The sequence below is a fragment of the Desmodus rotundus genome, chromosome 12, assembly GCF_022682495.2.
Source record: "Desmodus rotundus isolate HL8 chromosome 12, HLdesRot8A.1, whole genome shotgun sequence".
Taxonomy (NCBI): Eukaryota; Metazoa; Chordata; class Mammalia; order Chiroptera; family Phyllostomidae; genus Desmodus; species Desmodus rotundus.
In genome coordinates, this window is record NC_071398.1 from 63865364 (window position 1) to 63885745 (window position 20382).

A 20382-nucleotide genomic window follows, 5' to 3' on the forward strand; every position below is an offset into this window, starting at 1 on the left:
TCCCCCAGACCAAAAGGAGTCTAGGCCAACCCCTGATCTGAAGAGGACACAGAGAAAGAACAGCAGGCAGCCTACTCCAGCGACCAAGGGGTGGGGCGGGGGGTGCACTGGGGGAGAAACAACACACCTCCCGTAACACCAACCCCACCTTCGATGTCTCTACTGGCGATGCAGAGAGCTCATTTGACTCTGGTTCAAAGAAGCCGTGTTTTAAGGCACTTGTGGGAAAAATTGGGAAATCTGAACATTAACTGGATCTCTATTGATATTAAAGAACTACCTGCTAATTTTTTTCTAGATGTGATAGTAGTTCTGCAGCTATACAATTTTAAAATCCTTATATTTTAAGTGATATATTCTGAAGCAATCACAAGTAAAATAAGATGTCTGAGATTTGTTTCAAAATAATGCAGACCAAGAGAGAATGAGTGGGAGTGCAGAAGAATTAACAGTGGCCATAACTGTTGAACTAAGACTGGTAATTGTTGAAGCTGGGTGGTAAGTACGTGAGAGTTCACTGTGATAAGACTACTTTCTAAAATATGTATTTGAAATATTTCTTAATAAAGAAGAAAATATATATATATAGCTATTAATAACGTAATACTCACCTGCCTCGACTGCCAGTGCTAGAGGTACTAGGGGGTCTCACAGGTGTGTGAGAATTGGATAAACCTGCAACCAATAAGTTAAAATAAATATCAATGCAGATAAGAGTATTCAGAATTCTACCTACTAATTACAGGATTAATGATTACAATGAAAACTTATTAATTCTCAGAAATCAGACATAGGCTTGGGCCTCAGGTTGGCAGACCTCAACCAGTCCCTCAGCCGAGCCCCATTCCCAGAATTCTCCTCACAGCAATACTACCCATCAGTGACAACTGCAGTAAGAGAAGGCTGCCTGCTGTCTTGCCCCAAGCCATCTGGTTAAGTATACTACTTAGATTCCTACTATTTCCTCTGTATTTTAGAAGTCCTACAATAATTATACTAAACCTCAAAATTATGTGATTCAACAAATGTATTAATGATGCATCTCATGCAAAACCCACATCGAAATCTGAACTATTCTTACTCTACAAATAATGAGGTGGTCTGTTTTAGCAAGGAAAAAATAAGTAATTCCCCCAGAAAAATCTATTCCGTGACTCTGCATCATCAACTTGTGAGGAGTTGCTTCGATCATTCACACTCATGGTAGGAAGGTCAGTAAAACAACTGGGATTTTGGAAGAGCTGTATCTCTTGGACTTGGTTAGTCACATTTTAACAGTTTCCAATAAATTTAAGTTTTTGTTTTAAAATTACAATTTGAAAATTCACTTGCCTTCCCGTAACTTTTTTAAAACAAATTTTCCACTTTTCATTATTTTATGAAGTGTTTTAAACTTGGGTTAGAACCCAAGAACTCAACTGATGATCTGTATCAGAAAATGTGAGACTCGGGAAGTCAATGCACCCACAAATGCGACACCTGTTAATAGGGCTGGGTGTGAGGGAAGCGGCGCCCTGCAGTTCTGAACAGCATACACTACAGATACAGATTCAGTTCACTTGTTAGCCAAGACTGCCAACACTACCTGGGGAAAAACTATGGTATGTTCTGAATTGTCAACTCTGTGGGTCACCTTGGCTAGAGGAGAGTACCCAGTCGCTTGGCCAAACACCAGTCTAAATGTTGTTATGAGGGTGTTTTTTAGATGTGACTAACACCTCAATCGGTAGGTTCTGAGTAAAAAAGAGCAACGTCCATGATGTGCATGGGCCTCATCTGATTAGCTGAAGACCTTAACAGAAAAAGCCTGAGGTCACCAGAGGAAGAGTTTTGCCCCGAGACTCCAGGCTGCATCATCACCTACTCTTCCCTGGGTCTCCAGCCTGGAGACCTGCTCTGCAGTTTGGGCTTGCCAGCCTGAACACTCACGCGAGCTTCTTCCTTCAAATCTCTCCCTCTCCCTGCACAGGCACGCACGCACACTGCTGCTGACTCTGTGTTTCTGAAGAACCCTAACACACACACACTGAGAGACGACTGTTGCAACAGGGCGAGGCGGCACCTCGGCTGGCTTTACCTGACGATCCTGGAGACAGAGCAGAGGGGCCTGGAGAGGGATTCATGGTGCTTGTAGGCTGTGGGGGGAGGTGACTGCCTGAGATGTATCTACTTAGTAGATTATCTAAACTACTTGAACCAGCATCTTCCAGCTAAAGAAAGAAAAAGATAAATTTGCTTTGATTAAAGAGAAGTTACTAATTTTATTAGGATAATCACTTATGCTCAGTCACCTAATAAACAGATTACCCTACAGCTAAATCAGCCTGTTGCTTCCTTAAGGCACCCTGAGGTAACCCACACAGTATAAAGTTTATGTGAATAAAGCTATAATAATATTATTCAACGAATGCCCAGCAGAACAGGACAAAAGCCAATAACCCCCTAAATTCTTTATGTTCTACTATGCAAACAGCGCTGACACATTCTGACACGTTTGCCTTTTCTCAATGTTGATGCAAGACCCTGTTTTTCCATCATCCGTGTCCCATCTTCCTCCCTTTATTTCAACACCCAAACATCTCCCAGAATCATTCACCCAAACAGGGATTTAATGTCAATGCCTAACTCGAAAGCTCTGCGTCATGTCTGTACGCAGGAGAAAGCCCTTAGCCCGAGACACAGGGTTCCTGACTTCACAAAAAGGGGGAGTCAACAGGCTGTAGGCTAAAGCCAGAGGGCCTGGCACGGAGACCATGACCTGATTTCCAACTGAACATCAGTTTCCCATCTTTAACACATTCACCCACACTGAGCACTGTGATGATGAGATGAGAAAATATTTGTGTAAGAAACAGTAAAGTGATACTATTTAATTATAAAACCACCCTAAGTAAAAGTTTGCATTATGCCACGTAAGAGGTGGTCAAATTACCCTTAAACAACTGCCCATCTTCTTGCTGACTGACCTGACTGTATCTACACGTGCCCCCTTTGCATCTTCTCTCCCACTGGAGGCAGGAACGCTTCTTGAAAACTCCACACATACATTTACTACTTGCTTCCCTTCCCTCCCCAAATACACAGTGATTTTCATGACTATAAAACAGGAAAAGATGGCATCAAAGCAGAAACTTTGGAAGAAACTATAAATATATATGCCAAGGTAGAGTTGGATTGACAGAAAAATGAACAGAATAAAGAAGCTCAAAACATACCACAGGCAAGGGAGGACTCCTAAAAATAACTCAATATCTATTTATAATAAAAATTATCAATAAAATGGGTATAGAGGGTACATACTGTGACATCATACAGGCCATAAATTACAACTCCACAGCTAACAACATACTTAACAGTGAAAACCTGCAAGGTCTTCCTTTAAGATCCCGAAAAAAGACAAGGAGGCCCACTCTTGCCACTTTTATCCAATATAGTGTTGGAAGTCTTAGCCAGAGCAATTAGGAAAGAAAGAGAAACAAAAGCCTGTAACTTGGAAAGGAAGAAGTAAACCTGTCCTTATTGCAGATGACATATTACAGATAGAAAACCCTAGACTCCACCAAAAAACTGTTAGAATAAATGAATTCGGTGAAGTTGCAGGATACAAAATCAATTAGGATTAGAGCGACTAACTAATCCTAAAATTTATATGAAACCCAAAAAGACTCTGAAGAGCCAAATAAATTCTAAGAACAAAGTGAGAGGTACCATACTCCCTGATAACAAGCTATACTTACAAAGCTACAATAATCAAAACAGTATGCCACTGGATAACACACAGATTTATGGAATAGAAAACTCAGAAATAAATTCTCGTATCTATGGTCAATTAATCTACAACAAAGGAGTCAAGGATACACAATGGGGTAAAGACCGTCTCTTCAATAAGCGGTACTGGGAAAACCAAACAGATAATGCAGAAAAATATAAAACCAGACCACTTTCTTACACCACATTAAAATGAACTCAAAATGGCTTGAAGACTTAAATGTAAAACCCAACATCATAAAATTCCTGCAAGAGAACGTAAGCAGTAAACTCTTTGACGCCACTTGTAACAGTATCTTTTTGGATAGATAACAGTAGCTTTATTCACATGTCTCCTTGGGAAAAAAGGCAACAAAAGAAAAAAACAAATGGGACTATATCAAACTAAAAAGTTTTTGCACAGCAAAGGAAACCAAAGAAGACAACCTACTTGAAGGGATAAGATATTTGTAAATGATACATCCAATAAGAGGTTAATATTTAAAATACATAAGGAACTCATACAACTTAACATAAAAAACAAACAATCCAATTGAAAAACGGGCAGAGGACCTGAATAGACATTTCTCTGAAAAGGACATACAAATGACCAACAAACTCATGAAAAATCTGTTCATCACTAGTCACCAGATGAACCGTCAACGATCCCACACATGTCGAAATGGCTCTTATCAATAACTTGTAGTAAGTAACAAGTGCTGGCAGAAGAAGGGTGCACACTGATCCCTTGTACACTGATGGTGGGATTATAAACTGGTGAAGCCACTATGGAAAATACTATGGCAATTCCTCAAAATATTAAAAATAGAGCTACCATACGATCCAGCAATTTCACTTCTGGGTATTTATCTGAAGAAACCAAAAACACCAATTTGAAAAAGATATGCACCCCTGTGTTCACTGCAGCATTACTAGTAATAGGCAAGATATGGAAGCAACCTGTACATCCATCAACAGATGAATGGATATATACAAAATGGAATTATTACTCAACATTAAAAAAAATGAAATTTTGCCATTTTGTAACAACATGGAGGAATCTAGAGGGTATTATGCTAAATAAAATAAGTCGGATAGAGAAAGACAAATACTACACAACCTCATCTGTATGTGGAGTCTGAAAACAAAACGAAAACCAGCTCACAGATACAGGAGGAGGTGGTGGGTGGGCGAAATGGGTGAAGTGAGTCAAAAGATACAAACTTCCAATTATAAAACCAATAAATCACGGGGAGGTAGTAATATGTACAGCATAGTGACTACAGATAGTAATACTCAAATTTCACCATACTTGAGAGTTGTCACGAGAAAATAACTTTTATAACTATGTATGGTGACAGATGGTAACTAGATGTATTGTGGTGATCATTTCGATGTATGCAAATACCCAATCACTATGCGATACACCTAAAATTAATATAATGTTTGATGTCAATTATACCTTAATTTTAAAAGAAGTGAATAGGCCTTTCTCACTAATGAAGTCTTTTTCACTAGACACCTCAAAGAGCCTCATGTCAGCGACAGAAAAGGCTGAAGGTGGGAGTAGGCTACATGCTAACAAAAGGGACAATTAAGGCAGACTGGGAGCTGCGCCTGCCCACTGGTCATAGCTGTTGGCCATGGCTTTACTTGTAAGCTCTAATTACTGGAGAAGCCCTTGCTGCAACTACAGTCAGCTGGAGGGTGTGTGAAGAGGAGCAGCTATTGCACTAACATAAGCCACAGACGGAGGCTGGGCCTTGTCTCACCTAAATGTGAAGGAGGGAACGATGCAAAACAAACACGAAGTCCCACATTCCCTACTCTGCTCCCACTCTCCTGCGCTCTGCCGCCTGCAGTGTGTCTCTGCCAGAGAGACAACCGAAAGCACGAGGGTTTCCCAGAACCCACTATGCTGGCTGCAGCACTCGCATCCAGGTTTCATTCGTCGCGGATAGAGTCACCGTAAAGCTAGAGGTTTCACTAGACGAACAACTCCCTTACTCACTAAGCCAATGGTTTTTGAGCTTCCTGAATAACTGTACAGAGCATGTGTGATATAATAATTTGTACGAATTAAAGGAAAAAGACAATCCATGAAAGAAATACAAATAATCAATGAACCTAAGATACCCAACCATGCAAATAAAAGAAATGTAAATAAAACTGGTGTCATTTTAATCTATCACACTGACAAAGATGGAAAAAAAGACTAATTTAGCCAATGTTGGACATAGTATAAAAATGAGTACCCTCTAATATTTAAATTTGCATGTGAATATCAAAGTTTTCCCAAAATTTCATAATATCCAATATAGTCTCCAAATAGTTACTAATATGCCAAATACAAAAAATCCTTTACAAGAAAGTATAAAAGAAATCATTAGAATACTACATCTGTTGATCATATTAGGAACAAAATCTAATGTTCACTTATAAATTCGAAAAGTATTCAGGTTCATTACATATTCCCTCTAAGTCAAATTACAAACATGCATCACCACTATGTAGTTGAGCGAAAAAAAATAATTCAGGTTGAGAGAATTCTATTTAAATCAAATTCTACTCTATACTGGGTGGCCATAATGATATGTCAGCAAATATCCAACACTGTCTTTGTGTTTATTGACTGTTTGTTACATAATTAATGCTGCCTCGTTTCCTCCTGTACAGCTTCCCTCAGGTTTCCTTTTACTCTGCCATGGAAACTACAGGACAGGAGAAAAAGTGATTCTTCTGGAGATAATAGGTTTGCTTCCCTTTCTATTTTTGGTTCACACGGTTAACTATTTCTTACTTTGTCCTTTGGTGGTAACCCCTCTAATCCCTTTCAAAAATATGTGACAGTAACAAGCGGTGGCGAGAACGTGGAGAAACAGAGACCCTCACACACTGCTGCTGGGAATACAAAACGTGTGGCCACTGTGGACGAAGAGTTTGGCAGTTCCTCAAAAACACAAACATACTCACAATATGACCCTGAATTTCCGCTCCTAGAAATTCAGCACCGAGAGCTGAGAGCCTGTGTTCGTGCACATGCTCAGAGCAGCAGCATTCCTAACAGCCAAATGTGGAGACCGCAATGTCCATCAACTGATAGAGGGACGAACAAGTGTGGTTCATTCACACAACGGAACAGTCTGCCATAAAAAGGAGTTCAGTACTGACACATGCTACAGTATGGATGGACCTGGAAAACATGATGCTAAGTGAAAGGTGCCAGTCACAAAAGGCCACATATTGTATAATTGTTGGGAACCACCCTGCCTGGTTTCAGAAGCTGTAAACCCCCCATGGCTAAGGCTGAGTAAAAGACCTTGGGACCATAAGCCACTAAGGAGACAAAGCTTATCTTCCAGGCTGGGGTGCGCACTGCCTCTGCCCTCTTTTACTTCATCCTGCCTGGGCCCCTGGGGCGGACGGCTGGTTAGACAATGACAGGTAAGATTCCTCAAGGGAGAGACAACCTAAGACACGCATGGTCACGATGGGGCCCTCAGGGAAGGACTTCAGGGGGCTATAGAAAAAGGGGCTGATGGACCCTCACCCCACGGCTTTGACAAAGCCTGAGTCCTCATTCTGTCTGTAAGAAGTCTCCTAATCTCTTGGCTGCCTTACTTCCCCTGCCTGACTTAAGCCTGAAACAATGCCGGAGGGCGGTGCAGCCCTGGGCAGAAACAGCCAGTTCCCCAGGCAATCAGGCCTAAGAAATAAGTATAAAATCCTGTGAAACCTGCTTTGCTAAGAATTCCTTCAATTTTCTGATAAGGGTCCAAGCATAAAATGAATTTGTTTCCCAAAGTTTTATGGCCCTTTAGCTAACTGACCCTGACTCAGAATAAGCCCTCATAGTTCTTTGAATGTTATCTATTGTTTGATCCTTACTGGCTGACAATGCTTGATGAGCTTTACCTGTATTCCTGTGCAAATTGAACCCAATAAAAGCCCACTGAGGAACAAGCTCAAGGCCCTTCTCCTCTGAGAGCTCAGCCACCTTTCCTCCCCAAGCAGATCATGTCTTGGTAGACTTATTCTCATGGCGGAGGGGGGGGGGGGGCGCCCACATATAATCTCAGTCATCTCAGTCACACAAAATGTTCAGAACAGGCAAATGCAGACACAGAACAGGAGTGAGTGGTTTCCAGGGTGGAGAAGGAAATGGAAAGTGGCTGCTAATGGGTCCAGAGTTTCTGTCTGGGGTGAGGAAATGCTCTAGACTCAGCAGTGACAGTGTATATACTAAAAACCAATGAAATGTACATTTTTAAAAGTTGGATTGTATGGTATGTGAATTATATCTCAATTTTTAAAAGTACATGATACTTTCATAAATCTGTAAATAAAAATAAGGTCAGCATGTGCGTAAGGAAGGAAAAGCTCCTCGGCGAAGTCATGGCCTCTATTCCCCGACCCCCTCTACAAACTGAACACAGGAGGGCACACATTCCGAGCTTCTCGTCCTGATCGCACGGCTCTTCTGGGAGAGATGACAAGGAAGATGTAACGTGGGCCTCCTTCCCCTAGGACGTCCAACTTTTCAAGGATGCAGAGCACCTACACTTCCACCTTCTGGTCTGTGTGAGAAAGAACTGGACCAAGGGCCAGAGTGACCCTAGCAAATCATGTTAAGTTTGACATTAGCAAGTTTCTTAGGAACTGAAACCAAGTCTTGTCTTTTTATTATTAATGCCCAAGGACTTTAACATACAGTAAGTACTTAATAAAACGTGAATGACTAACCCCTTGAACGCTGTTATATACCTTTCTCTGAGTGCCCAAAGCCTCTCAATACTAATACTTTTCCAGGCCTCCAATCCCAAACTACCTCCCTGCTATCTCTACAAAGAGTAGGGGAGGACATGGACTGGTAATCAGGAGCTGGGCCTTCAATTACTACTTTTCCACATACTGGGTGACTCTGAGAAAGTCACTAACCTCTTACTCTCATCCATAAGGTAGAGACATTACATATATGAAATGATTTCAAGTATTAAACTGATGCACTGTCTGTGAAAGTTCTCTGTAAATTATAAACTTGTATCTTAGCAATTTTATTTGTAGATATACTCCAAAATTTTCCATATATATAGTCCAGAACTCTCAGTACAAACAACGACAATTTCCTTAGCCAATAAAGATCTCCCCTAACATCAGGAAAGCAATCAGATTAAGAGAATTTACAATGAATGAGTGGTTTTGAAACAACATTGGAATTAAAGAAACATCCCTTAAAACTAAGTCTTAGAAATCCATTAAATATATTAAAATGTTCAACAGTGGCCACGGATAGTCAGGGCCCTCGTGACTCAGCAGTCTCACTGCACCTGCTCCCACAGCATCTCATGAGAACGTAACTCACTATAATCTTCCAGGTTCTATTTACATTTAAAAACACAAAGTGCTTTTGAATCAAATGAATTAACAGAATTCCGAGAAGCACTGAAAGACTTTGTTCAGTAAAACGTTGCAGAGGAAAGGTACAGCATTGCCTCAGAGGCCCTCCCGGGGCAGCGCACCCCCGGCGCCTGACACCGCGCTCTCCAGCCTCTCCCTTCTCAGGCCAGCCTGTCTGCACAGTAAACCTAATAGAAATGACAAAGACATGACCACATTTTGGTCCTGGGTCTCCTCTCTGGATCCAAACCACACAAGGAGGGCTTCACCTAACTCAAGGTTTACCTGTTGGCAGGTGAGAGAAAGATAAGCAGTTTATATGTTATAACTTAAAAATATTGAGGAGTGCTAGTTTTAGTACATACAACTTTTAAAAATTCAAAAATAACCAACTATTTGGAAATTTCAAAAAAAAAAAAAAAAGTTTTGCCAAAATTTAAAAACGACCAGAAAAACATACTCAAACTCCCTCATGAACACGAGGTTTGAAATCTTTCACTCGGCTTAAACACAAACCTGAATGGGTGGAATATCTGGTAGCGATGGAAGGTTTTCCGGATTGGTGACGGAGGGGATTAGCTCTATCGCTGTGACGGACGGGCTGGTGGGGCCGCGATTCGCACTCGCCATAGTAGCTGTGGTAGGGCTGGTCGGGTTGATGGTGTTGTGTGCCGACACAACAGGAAAGGGTCCCGCGTGCCCTGGGTTCGAGTGCTGTTAGGAAAGACGGTGTTATCATCACTTAATCGGCCAAGATAATCCTAATACGAATATACCTGGACAATCATTTTTAACTTAGGAAGGATATATGATTGCCTGATACCTACGGTTGAGGAATAAAGCAAGCCCTCTCAAACTTACATAGGTAAAAAACTGTAATTCTAACTTAAGTCTTTTCATTTTTCTATTCATGTTTGTGCAGTATTTAGGGAAAAAACAGACTTGGCAAAAATTTTCAACCTATCAGTCTGGTAACATGGTCTTACTCAGAACAAAGATGCATGCATCTGGAAACCCCCAAGTAAGTTTTCATATAGCATACCAGGAAAACCACTGTTCCGTCTATATTCCTCTTTGAGTCTTCTGTCTTTTTAAAAATAAAAGTAATTAGCCCTGGCTGGTGTGGCTCAGTGGACTGAGTGCCAGCCTGCAAATCAAAGGGCTGCTGGTTCGATTCCCAGTCAGGGCACATGCCTGGGTTGTGGGTTGGGTCCCCAGTAGGGGATATGTAAAAGGCAACTATACATTGATGTTTCTCTCTCATTCTCCCTCCCTTCCCCTTTGTCTAAAAACAAATAAAATCTTTTTTAAAAAACAGCAAACCTCTGACCCATTTCTAATCTCATCTAGCACAAAAGCCTCTGGGGTTTGAGGGGGGGGCGGGGCAGGGAGACAGAGAGACAGAGGGAGAGAGGGAAAGAGAGAGAGAGAGAGAGGGAGAGAGAGGGAGAGAGAGGGAGAGGGAGGGAGAGGGAGGGAGAGAGGCACAAAGGTACAATAAAGCTGTAGAGCTGTTGATCAAGTGCCTAGCTCCAAAACTTGTGTAACTAATCTTTAAGTAGGTTCTGATATTTGATGAGCAACAAAAATTAAGATAAAGACCTGATAAGATTTTTTAAAAAGTCTTCATAGCTCATTGTTAGATTAAGCTTTGATAACCTAGAAAATGTCCAAAAAATTGAGAAATATTCATGTAACTCCCAGATACTATTTTTGTGAACAAGTTTCCCAAGCATCACATAAAAAAACACCCACACACAAGCTAGTAATAAAAACTGATGTGGAATTCTGACTTACTCTAACAATAAGTAACAGGCATACAAACATATACAACTGGAAAGGAAGGGGGGAAAGGTTCCATTTCATTCATAAAGAAATACAGACCTACAAGAATTTCACTTTTTATTTTTCCTAATATTCTTCAAGCATGTAAACATTTATGTTGTTTAAACAATTGTATCGAATAATTGTAATAAAATTTGGTTTAAAGATAGTCAAAGTTTAGTAACAGCCTATCACTAGATATTTAAGAATTTTTAAATTAAGACTTTTTTCCCCACAGAAAAATTCCAAAAGACTGATTTATAACTTTATCAAACATAAATATACATATAATGATAAAATGCTACAGAGATATTAGTAGAAGAAATAGTCAACTTCCAGGAAAGAAAGGAGTGTAAAATATTGACTTTCAAAAGACTCTGCACCCTGGCCAATGTGGCTCAGTTGTTGGAATGTCTTCCTGTGAACCAAAAGGTTGCAGTTTCAATTCTCCGTCAGGGCACATGCCTAGGTTACAGGTTCAGTCCCCAGTCAGGGCACACTCGGGAAGCAAACTATTGGTGTTTCTCTCTCACATGGATGTTTTTCTCCATCTCCTCCTCCCTTCCCCTCCCTCTAAAATCAATGAGCATGTCCTTAGGAGAAGAATTAGAAAAAAGAGAAAGAGTTTGCCATGGTATTTGGGACTCCAGTGGATTCATTCACTAGAATAAAATAAAAGGCTTTAGCCTTGGCCAGTTTGGCTCAGTTGGTTGGAGCATCGTCCCAGAACCGAAAGGTTATGGGTTTGATTCCTGGTCAGGGAGCATACCTAGGTTTTGAGTTCAAACCTGGTTGGGGTGCTGGATTAAAATCTTTAAAAATCATGTCTCCTATATGAAGATAATCTACAATACTATTCAGGCAAAGACTAGAAAACGTGTCTCTACATACATTTATTTTTAAGGGGAGGCATATCTATATCCTGAAAAGAACAATGGTAAGAGCGAAGTAAAAACAAAAATTAATAATAGCACAGGTTTGTTTTCAAAGTCCTTTTTATATATTAGGTTCAAAATGTCACATTTAAAAGAGCAAAAAAAAACAATTTCAGGAAACTAAGCTTCTAATCTTGATTGTACCATTATATCTTGTGGTTGTGGATAAATAACGAGCTCCTTTGTTATTTACTTCTGTAAAATGAATTGGGTAGACTAGATCAAGGAATATATAAAAGATTTAATGGCATCAAATAAACTCTTAAAATTAAATACAAAATTTTATATATCTACGTGCATTTTCCTGGGATAAGAAGACACACAGCATTCATCAAATTCTCAAAGGTATCGATGACCCTACCCTCCTCCCACCAACAGATTCAGACAAATGGTGTCTTTTAGTTTTAAAATTGTATGATTCTTACAAATGTAACTCTAGGCATACTTGTCTTTGGAGGTGCGGCTGCATCATGGAATACTGAGGGCCGCTGTGCCTGGGTATCCCTGATATTCGGGCAGCGTTCTGAGCCAATCTCATCTGATGGGCTTGGAAAGATCCACAGTTCATGTTGTTCCTCTGCATTGCTTGCACACTGATCAGCCTAGGGGGCTACAAAGGGCAGAAATTGCATTTATATAATATTTTTTATAAATTTCTATTTCAATCATAAAATGTTATGGTAACAATAGTTCAGTCAGGATACATAAGAGCATAAAGTAAAAAGTGAATTAAGTCACTCTCCTCATCTCTAGCCCGAAAGCCCCTTCTCTGACCTTTCAAACATTCGAGGTTTGTATGTATGTAAAGCATTAACTTACCCAACTCTGGATTAACAGGTCTGACTCGGATAGGGGAGGGGAAGGCAGGAGAGGTACAAGGATGGGAATGGTTTCAACAAAAGCCCAATGAATGTATTAGAAATTGGGCAAAAATAGTGTGGCTCTTTGGCCCAAAACCACATGTACAAAACAAAAAAAGATCTGGGATGGAGGAACAAAATCTTGTGTAATAGTGAGTTAATTTTGTTTCCAATGGTTACTTACTGTCCTTCCTCACAGTTCCCCAACGTCCCTGCCATACCCATAACAAATATTTAAACTCTGACCTTCGAGCTCTTTCCCTACTTGTCACTTTGAAATGTGTTACTCATCTATGAGGGACAGGGTGTAGTCCTGAGGTCTTCACAAGTTATACCAGTAATGCGGTGATGCAATACTCACCTGTTGTTGTAACATCTGAGGGGCTGCTTGTCGTGGATGCGGCTGTGTTGTCGTCGTCGTTGTTGGTACAGGCGCGGGTGGTTGCTGCATCCTCATTTGTTGCAACTGCTGATGCTTCTGTGCATACACTTGCTGTTGCATGTGCTGGAGTCGAAGCTGTGCTAAGTTAATCTGTCCAGGGGTTTTACTAATGTGGTTTGTCCCTGGAGGGACTTGCCCGACTACAACATTAGGAGTATACCCAGGAGCTGGTTTACTCTCTATTACTAGATTACCTGAAAGATTTAAAAAATGAGAATGATTTGCATATAATCGCATAAATCATCTACACTTTGTGGATTAATCATTATCTTTTCCTCTTTCCTCTGAAAACTCTCAGAACTCAAAGCTTCCAATAGTACAGTAGGGATGGGAGCTAGGTTTAAAAGATGATAAAGATCGGAAACCTAACATAGTCCAAAGCCAAATAACTGACTTTTGATTTTTCAGAATATATTCTTTATTTACATAAATGTACAGAAAACTAAAGAGCTAAAAGAGACATTACCTGAGGAAGCCCATTTAGTCAATCTAAATCAATTCTCCTTTGACAAGACTGAAGAATACTCAAGATTACAATCACTGATTCTATCTGCCTTTGAATTGCCAAAATATACAGGGCAGAATACTACACTGCTGCAAAACTGTCTTCTGTGGAAATGTGTCCTTACAAATGACAGTCTTCCCCACTACTCACAGAGCCCATCGCTCTCTAAAAGGAGAAGGAAATTTCGGGAAGGTCTGATATAAGGCAGAGCTGGCAAACCGTTCCAGATATTTAGGCTTCATGAGAACTGTCATATATTCTTTTCATTTGTTTGGTTTTATAACCCTTTAAAATGTAAAAAGCAAACTTAACTATCATGCCACTCAAAAACAGTGTGCTGATGCCTGATCTAAGGCTAGAGCCAAATCTGAATAAACACAGAGATTACTTTTTTATGGAAGGCCATCCACTTCTGCTTTTACGGCTTCCAATTGGTAAGGATCTGGCTACTTTAAAAGTGAGTTTAGTCAATCTGTACACAACTCTTAATTGCTAGGAAAGTTTTAGGGTTTTGCCTTAGTACAAAATGAGCAATTGGTCTGTTGCTCCGTAACTTTACCAGTGGCCCTTAGTCCCACACTGTGGAGTGACAAAAGCAAAGTCCATTTCTCTTCCATGTGAAACAAGCTACTCTGACCTTTCAAACATTCCTCAGGGCATGCCTTTCAGACACATCAGCATCCTGGACGTCCTCCTCTAGAGGAGGATTTGGTACAATTATATACAAACTACTAAGCATCTAACAAAAGTTATTCCAGAGAGTGAAGACCTGATTGCTGAGTTTTCAATACGAAACAGCCAATGTCAACTTAAAAGATGTGGGGAAATGTTTAGAATGATACACATTTTTAAAAACTATACAGGAGACTCTCAATATTCTTAAAAAATATAATGAACATAGTTCAAGTGAGTTTCCAATGAAAAACATATTTTCCAAGTTTATATGTTAGAGTGAAATTAAAAAACTTTCAGTATCTAAAGTTTGCTTTAGATGCTTCCTCCTCCTAATTCAGTGTTCCAAGTTATATTCATAAAACTAATTATTTCTCACCTAAATTGACTACATTCTTTGCCCAGAAGGTGGGATCACAATGGAAACGTATTGCTCCATTAGCAGCAGGGACAGGATCACAACGAGCTTTCAAAATATGGCGCAATTGAAAAGTAATCTTAAAGGGAAAAAATTCACATTAGTCTTAAAATTAAGTATCACTTGAAAAAACATACAAGATAAAGACATAAAAGCTCATGTAGCCCCATAGTGCCAGTCTCAAAGGAGACAGTTATCAGCGTTGAAAGACTATCTATATTAGCAACCAAATGCACATGCTTGAATTTCTGCCATCCTGATGATGGTATCTTCAAAACAGAACACTGTGCGATTCCACGTATATGAAACTCTAGAAAAGACAGAAACCAGACTAATAATTGCCTAGGGCCAGGGGTAGAGGGGAACAAGGAAACTTTTGTGGGTAATGGAGATTTTCTATATCTTGATGTGGTACTGAATATATCTGCCAAAATTCAAAATCTACACTTTAAACAGGTGCAGTTCACTAAATGTACAGTAAAGCCAACTTCAAAATAAAGACCCTGTGTGTCTCACCAGTCTCTTGCTGTACAGCAGGGCCGTGCTGCTGCCACTTGCAATGGCCCAGTTTGTAAAGTTCATCACGTGCTTCACCTGCCGGGACAGGCCTGTGATGTCATTCTGCTGCTGCAGTAACTTCATCTGTCTTTCTTTTGTAACATTCTGAAACAGAACAAGAGACTCACCAAAGAATTCTATATGGAAAAAAAAATCAAGTCACAATTTCTATTGAAAATGAACACAGTAGGTCTATTTCTTTTTAAAAATGGGAACATTACAAACAGATGCTAAAATGGGTAAGTTAACAAGCTCCTCATTATTCAATGAGCCAATAATCAAGGGAAAAGTCACTCACAAAAATGGGCCTTAAACTTAGTTCTCCAGGCTAAAAAGGACATTCCATATACAGAAATTAATGTTACTTATATATATATTTTTTCCTTCAGAAGATGAAATATCTTTGTTAAAGATAGTGTCTTTCTATTAGGCTAATCCAGCAATTTCCAACCAGTGTACTGCAAGAATTTCTAAAGTATGCAATACCTGACTATTTAGTCAGGGGCATTGGCCTCTTTTCCCTTAGATTGTCAAACTAAAAAATGACAACATGCCCTGGCCAGTGTGGCTCAGCTGACTGGAGCGCTGTCCCGTAAACCAAAAGGTTGCAGGTTTGATTCCCAGTCAGGGCACATGTCTAGGTTGCAGGTTCAGTTCCCACTCGGGGTACGTACAAGAAGAAACCGGTGGATGTTTCTCTCTCTCATCAATGTTTCTCTCTAGCATCAACGTTTCTCTCCTTCTCTGTCTCCTTCCCTTTCCCTCTCTCTAAAGTCAATAAGCACATCCTTGAATAAGGACAAAAATTTTGTTTTAAATTTTTAAATGACAACAGCCAACACAATAATAGCCATCTGGTATGAATGATTCAAAATTATGCTTATTTTTTGTCAGATCAGCAAAAAATATATTTTTTGATGTGCCAAAGAATTTTATTAATTAGTTTATGTGTGCCACGAGATGAAAGAGGTTGAAAATTGCTGGGCTCATCCATTACATGGAGTCTATGGCATAATAAGCTGACCTTTAGAAATAACGTTATATAATAACGTTATATAATCTTATTACACTTCTCAGGCCAAAGAAAACTTCCTGTTATGAGTGCCCCCTCCTGGCATGGCATGAGGCTGATGTTCAAATCTCTTCTTTTAAATACTCAGACAAAATGAGAAATATGAATTTCAGAGCTCTAAGAGTAGAGGCTAGGGAAACTTTTGATCTGACAAAAGTTCATAAAGAACAAGTGAGTAAGTGGGGGTTGAAGGAAAGAGTAATCTGGAAGAAACGCTACAAAAGAAAAACAAACTGCTTTCTGGGAAGTCCAACCCCCAGAAAGGAGAGGTGATGCCCGCCGTGCTTTGACACTGGCTTGGCACACCAAACAACCTATCTACTTCCTTCTCAACCCCTTTTCAGTCAACTTGGTTTATTGGACAATTTTTTCCTAAGGAAACAAGTTTCTCATTTTATAATGTAAATCAGTGAGTAACAGTATCCAGCTGAGAGAAGTTTGACAACTTTGCTGGAAATCATCCCTCTTATAATACCTAGGAAAAACTCTATTTTACAAAGTTTTGGAACACATTACACTAGAAAAATCATTTAAATTATCAGCAATGGAGCGTGTCACAAATTTACTATTAGGTATTTATGTATATTTTAGCATTATGAGGTATCTCTTAATTCCATAGTTCTTGAAATGGTTTGAAAACATTATTTTAGACTTATAGTTAAACTGTATTTACAGTAAGTTAAAAGATATCACAAATAGTTGCATACTCAGTGTTCTCTCTATTAACAGGGTCTTTCTGAAAACAAAAATTTATCAGGTTTAAGTGCCACTGGCTGCATATATTACAGGGAAGAAACCGCCAACTTTAACAATGTGTTAGAGCCCTGACTGGTGTAGCTCAGTGGACTGAGTGCTGGCCAGCGAACCAAAGGGTCGCCAGTTCAATTCCCAGTCAGGGCACATGCCTGGGTTGTGGGCCGGGTCCCCAGTGGGGGGGGGCACACGAGACGCAGCCACATACTGATGTTTCTCTCCCTCTCTTTCTCCTTCCTTTCCCCTCTCTCCAAAAATAAGTAAATAAATTATTTCTTAAGAAAACAGTTATGTGTTAAGAGTACTTTTATATCTCAATGAAAAAGATGAAATTCAGAAATAACACTATGCTATCATAATTTTTTTAATTTGTATGTAATTATGTGTCTAATATTTCTCCAGCATTCTACAAGGAAATGGAACAGAAAAAAATCTGCTATTTGAGGAAAATTTGAGGTTAATAGTAATGGAGTTAATCAAACACTCATGTAGTTTAAACTATTATTATTCAATGGTGCAGAAAATATAACTGCCTATCATCTAAGCATACTTAAGAGCACAAAATTTTGAGAACCAATCAACTGTAGGCAGCAGAGATATGCGTCTTTGATTAAAACTTAACTTGGGTTTCACAAATTGACTGGATTCACATCTAGAAATTTACATCTACATATTAATTTCAAATATGCAAAACAAAGACCTAATATAAGAGAACTACCAGTAAGTTTAAAGTTTACAAATTTCAAAATAAGCAATTTTTGTACAACTATGGAATATTTTTTAAATAAAGTGAAACATGCAAATAACTCAAGCAGACTCCCAATACACATTCACATGTATGTAAAAGTAAGTTACTGTATTTTTCGGACTATAAGACACATGGGACCATAAGATGTACCTACGTTTTCGAGGAGGAAATTAGGAAAAAGAAAAACCACTTCACCGCCACCCTCCCTTCCCCCAGTGAGCCAGGTAAGCTACATTTGGGCTATAAGGTGCACCCCCGTTTTCCTCCCAAATGCGGGGGGGGGGGTGCGTCTTATATTCTGAAAAATACGGTATATTGGGAAGGGGGGCAGCAATGTGATAGGTCAGCACTGTCTGCATTTACATCACATTTTAGTAATAATTCTTTCATTCCTAGGAGGACAACGCTCTTTCCTAGTTTATATAGTTAAAATCAGTGGTATTAATTGTGGGGCAAAGTAACTCAAAAAATGTCTATTTTCCAATAGCACATGAAAAAAATTTTTGTAGTTTACTTCCCTATCCCCCACAACCAATCTAAAAGAGCTTTCAATAAACAGTAAAGACAGCTAAAGAGTAACAGAAGCAGTGTTTGTTTGATTTTGGCTTTGAACCGTACCTCTAGCTGCTGTAAGAGAGATTTTCCTTTCTTATTAATTTCATTGATAAGGGTGAAAATGGCCACCTTTATTTCCTGTTCTACTCGCTTGTTAGTCTCGTTCACTTCTTTTATCCTGAATAAGAGAAATGCATCATCAGGTTATCAATTTATCTCTAAATCATCAACTATTACAGAAATATCCAACTGGGCACTTAACCAAGCAATTAAAATTAAACCTTTGTCAAAATGTGTAACTTATGTTTCAGCAGACCTAACCACTCAATTTGGTCAAAACAAGTTATATATATATATATAGACAAAGAATGGATAAAATACTCAGTCATTTTAAATTAAATTCATGAAGGCCAGTTTATTAATCTAGATGGTAATATCCTTTAGTTCCTATGACAAACATATTATACAGACATTTGACATCAACAATTGGTGGTTAGTATCAATTCTGGCACACTGATTCTAATTAATCTTAATGCTTTTCAAGAACAATGTGCAAAAAAATACCAATGTTGCAACCAATAATTATCTTTTCAAATGGCAGGAATTAAGCTTAGAGGCATTAATTTTCATTTATAACTTAACCACTTCACATATGGATCCTAACATAACTCTTTCATAGATCTCGAAATGGTGTCTTAATGTATACAGTTAAAGGCATAAAACATTTTCAATCCATTCTTTCAAAACAGCTATTAGATGTTCTAGAAATAGATATAAACTCCCACTGTGGTTAAAAAAGTTTTTGTTGCAAATATGAAATAGCTGATACCCTGCTATTTACAAATTAGAAAGGGGAAAATCGCACCAATATAAATAAAATGTTAAACAACAATAAGGAAGCCTTCAACTTTTATACACTCTGCTTCTGTACAAACTATATATAACCCACACTTTCAACCCCTAAACTGACCTCAATTTGCCAAAATCAAATCTGAGTAACTTTTAACACACTCAATCATAACAACATAGGTCTCCCCTCCTTTGTCTGCATATTGGCACTTGTTTGGGAACTTGTTTAAAAATTTCATTCAATTCTGTCCTTAAAGTCAAAGGAAAACACCTTTTAAAAAATGAGGATTCTGAGTCCTCATAAGACACAAGGGACTCAAAATGATTGTGCCGAAGACTGAAATCATCAAACGCGCTCAAAAAGGGAACAGCCAGCCAGTCAGACTTGCATGGACTTAGGAATGTCCACTGTATGTTCACTCATGTCGGAGAAAAAAAACAAAATGTGCATTAAAAAATGAAGATAGGTCATCAAGAGGGGAAGTATCATTAGAGATTTTAACACCTTTTTTCAAGGCTTTCTGAAGATGAAATCATCAATCTTCCCAATCCTTTGCAATCTTGTAAAACATAAACTTCTTGTTCTACTTCTCTACACGGATTCAGGAACACATAAACAAAGTATGTACAAAAATGCAAAATATGTACTAAAACATATAGACAAAAACATGAGACTGCCATAGGCATCAACTCACTATCCTTTCTCTGACAAAGACATCCATATGGAATTTATGAGAAGACGGTTATTGTCTCCAGTATCACCCCCAACACGTCAGCACATCCCAAACATCCCGACACACACAAGAACCTACAACCCATGACTAGTGTGTTCCTCACACACATCTGCATCGTAAGATGAAAATTCTACCACCTTACTGTTCAATATATAGTGTACTGTTTTCTAACTCATAATGTACCATTCATCTACTTAATATTTTTAGTACTATGTGAAATTTTAAATAATCGTAACTTAATTGTGATATTCTGAAAGTACCTAAAAGTCCTATTATTTGTGAATCCAAAGAACAAACATTATCAACGCTATCC

At 39.0% G+C, this 20382-nt stretch overlaps 1 protein-coding gene across 2 annotated transcripts in view; it reads right to left on the reverse strand.

The window, feature by feature from the left end:
- TRIM33 (tripartite motif containing 33) overlaps nucleotides 1–20382 on the reverse strand; it is a 109436-nt gene that overhangs the window by 15625 nt on the left and 73429 nt on the right. For both annotated transcript variants that reach the window (XM_053914484.2, XM_024570588.4), the window contains exons 6-13: nucleotides 18550–18664; nucleotides 15317–15463; nucleotides 14762–14879; nucleotides 13125–13399; nucleotides 12349–12513; nucleotides 9661–9858; nucleotides 2078–2210; nucleotides 612–675 (exon numbers count right to left, since the gene is read on the reverse strand). In XM_053914484.2, the coding sequence (XP_053770459.1) occupies nucleotides 612–675; nucleotides 2078–2210; nucleotides 9661–9858; nucleotides 12349–12513; nucleotides 13125–13399; nucleotides 14762–14879; nucleotides 15317–15463; nucleotides 18550–18664 (1215 nt within the window). The remainder of the gene's footprint in view (nucleotides 1–611; nucleotides 676–2077; nucleotides 2211–9660; nucleotides 9859–12348; nucleotides 12514–13124; nucleotides 13400–14761; nucleotides 14880–15316; nucleotides 15464–18549; nucleotides 18665–20382) is intronic.